Source organism: Pteropus alecto, unplaced genomic scaffold (assembly GCF_000325575.1).
Source record: "Pteropus alecto unplaced genomic scaffold, ASM32557v1 scaffold160, whole genome shotgun sequence".
Taxonomy (NCBI): Eukaryota; Metazoa; Chordata; class Mammalia; order Chiroptera; family Pteropodidae; genus Pteropus; species Pteropus alecto.
Window position 1 is genome coordinate 1660533 of NW_006429864.1, and position 10402 is coordinate 1670934.

A 10402-nucleotide genomic window follows, 5' to 3' on the forward strand; every position below is an offset into this window, starting at 1 on the left:
TCCGCCCCGCCGCGCACCGCGCGCGCCCTGTCCCGCGGCCCAGAACCCCCCACTCAACCCCTACGGGCCTGGGACCTCCCATTCCAACCTAGCCAACTCCACGCTCCCCACCCCCAATCTGGGACCTGGAGCCCCCAACCCAGTTTCCATATTCCTGCCCACTACCCTGCACCCTGCTTTCGGTCCTGTGCACCTTTAGTGTCCCCTGCAGCCCTCAGCCCTGGCTCTTTCCTCCCCGGGCAATCCTGTCTCAGCCCCCACTCCAGCTCTGGCCCCGCCCCTGCCTACTGAGCGGTCCCTGAGCCCCGCCTGCTCCCACCTCCAGCCCCCCTTCCTCCCCAGGGGCCTGAAAGTCGCCCCCTGCGCGCCCCACGCCCTCGGAGCGCGGGTCCAGCGGGTTTTGGCCCAGAGGTCCCCCTCCCACTGCATCCCTCCTTTCCTCTGTCCTCTGCGCGCAACCTCGGGCCCAGGCTTTGCTGGAGGGAAGACGGAGAAAAAACTGGAAGCACGGAGTCCCCAGCCCTCACCCTGACTCAGCTGTCCCCCTCGCGCAGGATGGGGCTGAGGTTCCTCACAGGGCCCGGGGGACTCAAGAGGAAGCTCACGCGTGATCAGACAGGGGGAAATGGGCCCCCGTGGGAACCGAGACGGGGGGCCTGAGCGAGTCCCGCTGGTGGGCAGGAGGGATGCCCTGAAAGAGAGCAGTGAGGAGCTGCCCTGGACTCTTTGACACCCCCCACGGAAAAATCCGCTCAGCGGCCCGCGGGTGGGGTGCGCCACGCAGTGAGTAATAGCTCCGGCGGCCGCCGCCCGCGGACTCCAGGTAACGCCGGCTGCCGGGAGCGACGCATAGTTTGTCTTACTATTTTTGCGCGCGGATCCTTTTCCTTGTTATTTTTGGCCAGTGCTTGGGTTTCGGGACCCCCTTCCGGCCCAGACGCCTCATCCCCCTACCCTCCGTTCCTAGCTGATACAAGCGCCCACGATAAAAAGGTTTCTGGCCTCCAAGGCTGCGTGGAGGGGTGCCTGAAATGAGGGTTCCGCCTGGCCCGCGCGGTTTGGGTTGAAGCCCTGCCCCCAGCCACACGCCCTAAGGAGGGAAGGTCTCTAACTCTCCCTTCCCGGGGTTCCCTTAGAGGCCTGGACCCTTCACCCACGTCCCTAAGTAGCCAACGGGGTAAAAGTGTCTGAGGGGTCTCGGGAACCCCCACCTTGTTTGCTCAAGGCTGCCCTCTAGCCCTTACACTTGGGTCTCCAACTCAGACCCCAGACTGTCAGAAAAGAGGGTTGGAGGATGGGGTCCTGGGGGCTCAGCGCCCGGCCATCTGGACTCTGGATAGGTTTACCGGGGAGTAAAGCTGGTTAGTGGTTCACTGCCTTTTACTGGGGCCAGTCAGGCCTGTCTCAGTTTCCCTCTCCGCACAATGGGGGACTCCCAGCCAGCTTAAAGATTTCTGTGGGAAGATACAGTGCAGCAGAGGGCCCCACAATCTAAGCACTTAGGATAGCACCAAGCACTGGCGGCACCTACTTTTGGAGCAGAGGTGGTCCCCATTCCTCAGTTTGTCACCTGTGAAAAATGGGGCCATAGCCCTGCCAGGTGGTCCAGAGGATGAAGTGCAGGTGGCAGTTCTTGGATGGAATTGTGTGCAGGATATGTGCCACCCCTCCCCCTACAACCTCCGCCCTTCAATATTTGATTCCCTTCTTGGAGGACTTAAGTCTTCTGGAGCAAAATCTTGATATCCCCCCCTCCAATGTCTGCTCCTTCCCCAGTCATCCCTCGGTCTTGGGAAAAGGCTCCCCCATCCACCCAGGTGCTCAGGCCAGAGACCTGGAGGCGTGCGTGACAACTCTCTCCTTCGCGCATCCCCCACGTCCCATTCATCAGCAAATCCTGTTGGCTCTGATTCCCAAACATCCCCATCCTGAGATTCTCCGTACCCCATTCAGGTCCAGGCCTTACCACCTCCCTCTGGGGTGCTCCCCAGGCTGCTCCCAGGCTTCCCCATAACCCTCCTGCCCCCATCTGCACAGCAGGCAGAGGGAGCTTTTAAAAGTGAAGCTGGTCTCCTCTTCCTTGTCACACTTCTCGCCTCCTCTTCTCCACCCTCCTCTTCCCCTGCCTCCCCTTCACTCTACTGCAGTCCCATTTCCCAAAACACACCAGGCAGGGTCTTTGTATGTTTGCTGTCTCCTCTGCAGGTTTACAGTTCCCTCAAATCTTCAGTTAGCACCTTCTCTTCCATCAGGTCACAGGTCAAGTGTCACCTTCTCAAAGGGGCCCCCCACCCTTCCCAGTCGCTCGCAATCCCTTTCCCCTTTTTAAATGGTCTTTGTAACACAGCTCTTCAAACATTATCTTTCTCCAGTGACTTATTTCCTTTAGATTGTAAGCACCCTAAAAGCTATTAATGGACCCTATGCTGGGCCAAGAAGGAACAAGGGAGGAGAGCTTAGTGAACATTTGCAAAATGAAAAGAGAGAATTCTCAGTCCTTACAAGCAGCAAGAAGACTCAGTTCCAGGGAATCATGCTGCCTGGGATCCCAGCCAGGCCTATGCCCCTGGCATGCTGCATGATCCAAGCCAGTAGCCACCCGTCTCTGGTCCTTACTTATAGAAAGGTCTATGGATCTTTTGGATTTTCCAATCCCGTCCAGCCATACTCTGCCCTCTGGGTGACCTTGACCTAAACCTTTGACTTCAAGAAAGAATTTGATAGCTGGGTACTGCCTTCCTTGCTATTGGTGCCCCTGTAGTTTAACCCCTTCTTCCCCAGTCACACCACGTTTTTGCACAGGAAGAGGAACAGGCATTGATGGAACTACTAGCAAATATTGACCAAAGTCCTTGAAGGTGGCTGGGAATGTACTCAGGGGGCAGATGGAGGGAGGGCCTTACATGGGCTGGGGGAGGGGCTCCTTCTCAATCTTACACCCTCTGCCCATAAGGATTAGGTTGGCGGTGACCCTCCAGCCCCAACTCCCTATGTCACTCCAGGGCACTGAGGAGCACCAGAAGGAGGCTGTGGTTACAACACCTTCTGCGTCCCATACGGACCCAGAGCCAGTGGAAAGGAGGAGGGCACAAAGTTGCCTCTCCTTTGCAAGACCCTGGTGCTCAGGGTTCAGCATGAGATTAGCTGCCTCTGTTCCAGGCCTGTATTCTTAGGAAGTGGTGACAGTGAGCTTCTGGACTTGGACTAGGGGTTGGAGCGGCAGAACCAGGTTCCAGACCTGTGTACACAAGACAGTGAGGCTTTATCATTTCCACTGCGGAGGCTGATCCTGGGGAGATGGGATGGATGCCTGAGTTACAGGCTTGGATGTGGGGTCCCAGAAGCACAGAGCTGCCTAGGTCCAGGTCAGGGTCAGTGTGCTCTGGGCCATGGAGGAGGCCTGGGTCGTCTGCCCCTCTGCACCTGGAGAACCTCGATGTCTGGGGTTCAGGAGGCGCCAGCAATTGTGAAGAAGACAGCTGTGCCCCTTTCCCCTCCCTTCCCACTGTCTGCAAGCGCCGGCGCCACTGGGCCGTGCCTTCTCCTCAGCATGTACTCCGCTTGAGGGTGGGGGTCAGCGGGGTCGTGGTGAGGGCGGCAAGGGACAAAGGGCGCTTGTCCGATGCCCGCTCTGACCCCGGCTGCTGCTTCCCGGACGCCGGGCCCGCTGCTGATTCACGCCCGGGCCAGCCGCAGGGCCCCCCGCCTGCCGCCCCCGGCCGGGCCGCCCCGGGGGGTAGGAAGTGGGGGGGGGCCGAGGGGCGGCGCCGAGTCAACTTTCCCTCTTAAGCCCCGAAGGAATGTCGGCGGATTTCCTGAAACCCGACCCTGGCCGCCCGCCGGCCCTCCCGCCCCTCACCTGGACCTGCTCCCTGGGGAACTGCAGGAGGGGCGCGGGGGCTCACCTGGGGGGCCGGGGTCAAGTCCTCCTTCCGCTCCCGCCCCCAGCGGCCTTATAGAGCGGAAAGAGGAGTAGGTGGGAGGCAATCAAACCCTCTCACTCCTCTCCAGAAATCTAGGCCAGCGGTCTAATCCCTCCTGCCTCAGTTTCCCCTCCCCGCAGGATTCGGGTTGTCTTTCCTGTTGGCGCTCTAAGCGATGCCTCTTATGCCCGACGGCACCCCACCCCCGCCAGCCTTGGCCGCCTCTTTGCTTCTCTCCTTAGTCACCTGGACCGACGCCCATCCCCCCAGCTTTGCCCACCTCTTTGCTTCGCTAGCTTGTCACCTGGACTGACTCCCTTCGCTACCCTGTCTCAGTTTCCTCATCCGCAAATTGGAAAATGCTACCAGTACTTCCTTATAGGATTGGTGCAAGAAAATGCCTAGGAAGTGTTTTGTTTGGGATAAATGCAGGACGGTAATTTTGGAAGACTTAAGCGCTTGAGGCTCTGGAACTGACATGTGTGGGTTTGAATCCTAGCTCTGCCGAGGGGTCCTGGGGCCTAGGTTTCCTACTTGTAAAATGGGGGAGAGTTCTGATCGTAACCGAAGGCTGTTTCCCGAGGCACGGGCTTGGAGCGCGGTGCATTACATGGGGGGTTCCCCCGCATTCGCGCAAACCACGGCAGGAGGCCCTCCGGGAAGGGTCGCCGCGGCCTAGACCGGGAGGGGCGGGGCAGGGCGGGGGAGGGGCGTGCCGGGATCCAGATGTTCGGGGTCCGCCAGGCACAGCCGCGCCTGATTAAGCCATGTGAGGGCTGGCGGAGGCCGCGGAGATGAAAGCACGGCGGCCGGCCGGGAGAAGGGGGGTGCGCCACCCACTCCCTCGTCCTCTCCTCCCTGGCCGGAACCTGCGGCGCCCTCTGACTCGCGGACCCCGCATGGCTGCAGCCCTGTCTGTAGGAGCGGAACGTAGACTGAAGACTGGCGGGCGGCAGTAGGGCCTCAGTAGCACCTGTGCAGGACACGCCAGCGAGAGGGGGTCATCTTTGCAGGCGACCCAGGTTAAGAGGGGCGCTCTCACTCCCACGCCTGACGAAGAGGAAGCTAGGGTAATATCCTAACCCGACATTCAAGGGGCTGCAATCTGTCACCTTGCAGTGCAGCAGTTATGGAAGCCAGAAGTGTCCATTTTCCCCAAGGTTTCCCACGAGAATTAGAAACTTTAGCAGCACTCCACTCCTGTCTGCACCTCTATGCCCCCTCTCACTAAGCCACGGGCTGAGGGGCCCCCAGTGTGGGAGAGCAGAGGCCAGATCCCCCAAGTCTGTGGATTATGGCTGGACCAGAGTGAGGCAAGGCTGGGGGAGCCTTGGAGCATCTGGGAGAGCTTCCTGAAGGAGGCAAACCGCACACAAGTTACCGTCCCTCTGACTTGGTATCAAAGAAGATGATTTCGGGAACCTTCCCAAGGCCTTTGCTGACCCAGCCCTGCGACCTTCATGGCCCTCTATCTCCACTCTCTGGCTGGGATCTGGCCTTCCTACCTCCTCTCCCAAAGAGCACCTCCCCGTCTCAAGGCCTTTGCTGTTTCTTCTGCCTTAATTGCCCTCCTGCGTGGACAGCTCACACGCAGCCTCCTCTGGAAGGCCCTCCCTGATACGCTGGCGAATAGCCCCCCACCCCCATTCCATCAACCTATTTGTTTCCTTTTGGCTTCTAGCTCAGGCTGAGATCCCCTCGCCAGTGGATAAGAGGGAGGTGTCAGGGCAAATAGGACAGAAGGCGGGGGCCGTGATCCACCTGCCCGCACCCAGACAGTGCCGCAGCGCTACTGCCCCGCCCGTTCTCCGCATCCCCACCCCCGCTTCCCAGGCTGCCTCGCTTGAGTGACGTCAGCAACCTGGTCCTCGCCGCCGCTGCATCCTCTGCGCTTGCGAGAGCCGGCGTCCCGCGCCCCTCGCGTCCGGCCCCGCCATGGCTCCGGTGGCGCTTCTGCCGCTCCTGATGCTGCTGCTGCTGCTGCAGCCTCCGCCCGCCACGCCCGCGCCTCCCGCCCGCGACCCTTTCGCCCCTCAGCTCGGGGACACGCAGAGCTGCCAGCTGCGGTGCCGCGACCGCTACCCTAGACCGCAGCCCTCGCAGGTGACGCGCATGTGGCGCCAGCCCGGAGAGCCGCGGTCTCCAGATGGGGGAGGGGTTGAGATGGGGGCTGGTCCTTCGGTTGGGAGCGGAGACAGAGGTTCCTAGGAGGGGTGTCTCTCCCATGGGGTTGGGTCCCTCTGGTGGGAAAAGGGCTGGGTTCCCTTCAATGGCGGCAAGCGCAGGCGTCTGGGTCCCTCCGATGGGAATGGGAGTGTTCCTTCTGCGGGGAAGGGGATGGTGGTGGCAGTGGGGGAGGGTATTGGGATGCGGGTACCTCCAATGAATGAGGGGTTGGAGGGGTCCCTCCAATCGTGGGGTGGGGCGAAGACTAAGGATCTTTATGCCTTCTGGCGGGCTCTGGCTACATTCTGCTGCGCAAGAACCCTAGGGCGCCCCACCCCCACCTCCCTCAGGCCTGACAGTCCCCTCCTCGTCCTCCCCCACCTAAGCAGCTTCCACATCCTCCTCCCTACCCCCACTCCAGAGCTACCAACCCCCAGTTGTATCCTCACCGCCTCCCAAGCTGGATCCCAATTTTCCCAGGCCTGAAGGGTGACAAACCTCTTCTGAGCCCCACCTCCTTCCTCAGGCCGGAGGATCCCCCTCAACCTCCTCTGTCCTCCCTGAAGCTTAGGAGGCCCATTTCCCTCCATCTTCCCCAGTTTTCTAACCATCATCAAAACCCAGTGTTCTCCATACCCCTTCTTAAGTCCCCTCCCTTCTGTCCTCCTCAGAGCTAAGAGCCCCCACTAATATTCTTAGCTTCATCCCTAACTCCCTAGATTTGGGGGAGGGGAGTCAAATCTTCTACCTCCTTCCCTGAATGCTTCCAGTACCCATGTCCTCCCATTTATCTTCCTGGCCTGAGCCCCATGTCCCCCTCCCAGGAGGAGCTTGAGCAGGAGGACTCCTCTAAGTCCAGGAATGAGTATGACAGGGCCGTCTTCATCAGTGCATGTGAGCGAGGTTGCCGCCTCTTCTCCATCTGCCGGTTTGTGGCCAGGAGCTCCAAACCCAATGCCACACAGGCCGAGTGTGAAGCAGGTGAGGGCTGGTCAGGCGGGCCAGGGTGGGGAGAGGTAGCCTGAGAAGGGCTATCTGCAGTCATCCCCTCCTGCCCCTGCAGCCTGCGTGGAGGCCTACGTGAAGGAGACGGAGCAGCAGGCTTGCAGTGAGGGCTGCTGGAGCCAGAACCCAGAGCTGGAGCCTGAGCCAGAGTCTGAGCAGAAGGTGGGAGCTCTACTACCTGGGTTCCCAGGCTCATATCCCGTCTTCTTTACTCCCTCTAAAGTCTGCACTCATGTCCAGAGTTTCCCAGGTTCACTATTCCATTCTGAGCCTACTGGGTGTCCTTGATCGAGCCTCAGGTGACATGGGAAGTAACCCCCACTCCCCACCCCTGCCACCTCACAAGAAGTAAATAACTAACAGAAAGCAGCCACTGTTTATCAAGCATTTGTCCTGGTCCAGGCCTCACCTTGGCCTGTCCCAAATTCTCTGTGCTGTCCAGAGGCAGCAGGGACAATGTCACCCCTCTGTCATGCCCACAGAGCAACTACTCAGGGTCACACAGGGATGTACAGAAATGACATCTAAAGCAAGTGCCACCAGGACTTATGACCACCCCTTACCTCACTCATCTTCAGTGCCACGAGAGCTGAATTTATTGAACACCTACTACATGCCAGGTGCTTGTCTAAACACTTTCCTTGTGATGAACAGGTGGCCACTGTCATCTGGGGTGGCTCAGAACCGAGGTTCAGGAAAGAGCAACCTCCCAAGTATACATGCACTGTCCCCCCTGCCCCATCACCCTAGGGAGAAATAATAACTACTACTCATCTGTCATAGTCATGAGTGAGTCTAGGCAATGCTGCATCGGGGACACTGAGGCACAGAAAATAATTCATTGCAGCCAGAGACTCATGGGCTGGGATTGCTTAGGGAGTTCTTTCCCTCCCTCCATTTTCCTCCATCCCCTCCAGGCTTTCACTTTCTATAAAAACAGCACTATCAGTCCTTCCTATTCTGAGTTATCCAGAATAAAAGAAAAATTATGCCATAAAAGAGAAATGATGATGATGGCAAAAATTTTAATAATAGCAACTACTATATGTTAGGCACTGTGCTATGCCATTGTCTAGTTGAAATCTTGTAGCAACCCTATGAGTGTAGAGAATCAGTCCCATTCTAGGGCTCAGAGAAGGCAATCCATTTCTCTAGGGCATACAGCCAACCAAATGCAGCACTGAGGTCTGTGTTCCTAGTATGAAGCCTTCTTGCCCCAAAACACTTAGTGAATTCTGATCACAGTAGACTAGCTCAGCTCCTCTCCCATCAGTCAATGCTCTGCCTTACTCACATTCCATGCCTTGGGCTTCCTCTCAACAGAGAAAGGTCCTGGAAGCTCCAAGTGGGGCTCTCTCACTCCTGGACTTGTTTTCTACCCTCTGCAATGACCTTGTCAACTCAGCCCAGGGCTTCGTCTCCTCCACCTGGACATACTACCTGCAGACTGACAATGGGAAGGTGGTAGTGTTCCAGGTGAGGGATCTTTCAGGGGCCACACCAGGGTGGTGGTGGGTGGGTGGGTGGTTAGGGTAGGAAGGTGGGATACATTTGTTCTTGGCTCATGGGATGTAAAGTCCACAGGTGGCCAATCAAACTTCAGGCACAGCTCAATCCAGGGGTTCAGTGTCTCACTCTACTCCTTGATTCTGCTTTCTTTGTGGTGGCTTTATTCCCGCAGGCAAGCACTTTCCTCCTGATAGCAGGATGGATGACTAAGCCTCTAAATTACAACTTCTCTGGAGTTTTAACTAAGCTAGGATTTACTCTGATTGTCCCTTGCTGGGTCATGTAACTACCTCTCAGCCAATCCCTGTGATTCTATTGGCTTAGCCTAGATCATGTTCTTCAGGAACTGGAGGCTGGGGTCAAGACAAATTGAGGAGCCCACAATAACAGAGAACAATATTCCTGATATCACAGCCCACAGCCACATGGGAGATTGCCCTTCCTACACCCAGTGGATCTAGGCTCCATCTGGGCATGTAGCCCTTGTGGGGCACAGAGAGGTGTTATGCTGAGGTGGTGCCTTTCTAAAAGGCTTCTCTTTGCTTTCTTGTTCCTGGCCCAGACTCAGCCCGTGGTAGAGAGCCTGGGGCACCAGGGGGCCCGTTTGCAGCGAGTAGAGGTGACTTGGCGGGGATCCCATCCTGAGGCCTTGGAGGTGCATGTGGGTAAGATCTGAGCTTAGACCAGTGTCCTTTCCGTGGGTGGCTCCATTGCCATAAGGAGTCCTGCCAGCAAATGAACGCTCTAGGATTGGGATTTCTGTCGCAATTGGAGTTCTGTTGTCTGGCTCCCAGGGTTCCATGGTCAGTCTCCCAAGGTTCCTTGGCGCATTTCCCAGGGTTCTGTGGTCCATCTCCCAGGGTTCTGATCTATTCCAGGACTCCATGCCCATTGCCCTATGTTCTGGCTTCCTTTCTTTTTTCCATGGCCGCTGTGGCCTCTTGGGGAAGGCCTAGTAGCCACTGAGGAAGAACCTGTCTCTCAGACCCTGTAGGCCCCCTGGACAAGGTCAAGAAGGCCAAGATTAGAGTCAAAACCAGCAGCAAGTCTAAGGTGGAGTCCGACGAGATGCAAGACAACGACTTCCTCAGTTGCATGTCCCGGTGGGTGGCAAGACCCTGGGGGTGGGGGTAGGGTGGGAGGGGAGGGTCTCTCAGACTCCACTGAGGCTGTTGTGTTGGGCAGGCGCTCAGGGCTTCCTCGCTGGATCCTGGCCTGCTGCCTCTTCCTCTCTGTGCTGGTGATGCTGTGGCTGAGCTGCTCCACCCTGGTGACCGTGCCTGGCCAGCACCTGAAATTCCAGGTGATGGGCCAGTGGGTTGGCTTGGAAGAGGGGTGGGGGAGAGCTGCTCCCTAGTTCTGGATGGGGCTACCTGTTGTTCTCCGTGGAGGCAGGGCCCCCTGACTTGCTGTGTGACATCGGGCAAGTTTCTTTGCATCTTCATGAAATGGGGAGAACGCCCTCCTTAGTTAGGGTGACCTAAGGGGTAGGATAGAGGGTGGCAGGGTCGGGGCTCAGTAACCTGCCCTCCCTCCTCCTTCCTTACAGCCCTTGACCTTGGAGCAACACAAGGGCTTCATGGTAGAGCCAGACTGGCCTCTGTACCCTCCTCCGTCACACGCTTTTGGGGACAGTCCCCCACCCTACAAGCTGAAACTGGACCTGACAAAGCTGTAGGCCTCTCCTCTCAAGCACTGCCAAGTACAGGGGCTCCTCTGTGCTCATTGCCCTGCACCCAAGGGTCTAGGCCTGGGTGGGACCAACCTTGGCCTCATGAACCCCCGAAATCCTTCTCTTT

At 58.0% G+C, this 10402-nt stretch overlaps 1 protein-coding gene across 4 annotated transcripts in view; it reads left to right on the forward strand.

Moving 5' to 3' along the window:
* TMEM59L (transmembrane protein 59 like) overlaps positions 1-10402 on the forward strand; it is a 14123-nt gene that overhangs the window by 2983 nt on the left and 738 nt on the right. For 2 of the 4 annotated variants that reach the window (XM_015586165.2, XM_015586170.2), the window contains exons 2-8: positions 6914-7070; positions 7153-7256; positions 8418-8570; positions 9166-9268; positions 9589-9706; positions 9789-9906; positions 10153-10399. In XM_015586165.2, coding sequence (XP_015441651.1) covers positions 6914-7070; positions 7153-7256; positions 8418-8570; positions 9166-9268; positions 9589-9706; positions 9789-9906; positions 10153-10281 — 882 coding nt within the window. In that variant the 3' untranslated portion in view covers positions 10282-10399. Of the gene's footprint in view, positions 1-58; positions 824-4664; positions 6027-6913; positions 7071-7152; positions 7257-8417; positions 8571-9165; positions 9269-9588; positions 9707-9788; positions 9907-10152; positions 10400-10402 lie in introns of those variants that run through there. The other 2 variants (XM_015586160.2, XM_015586155.2) reach the window with 2 other exon arrangements.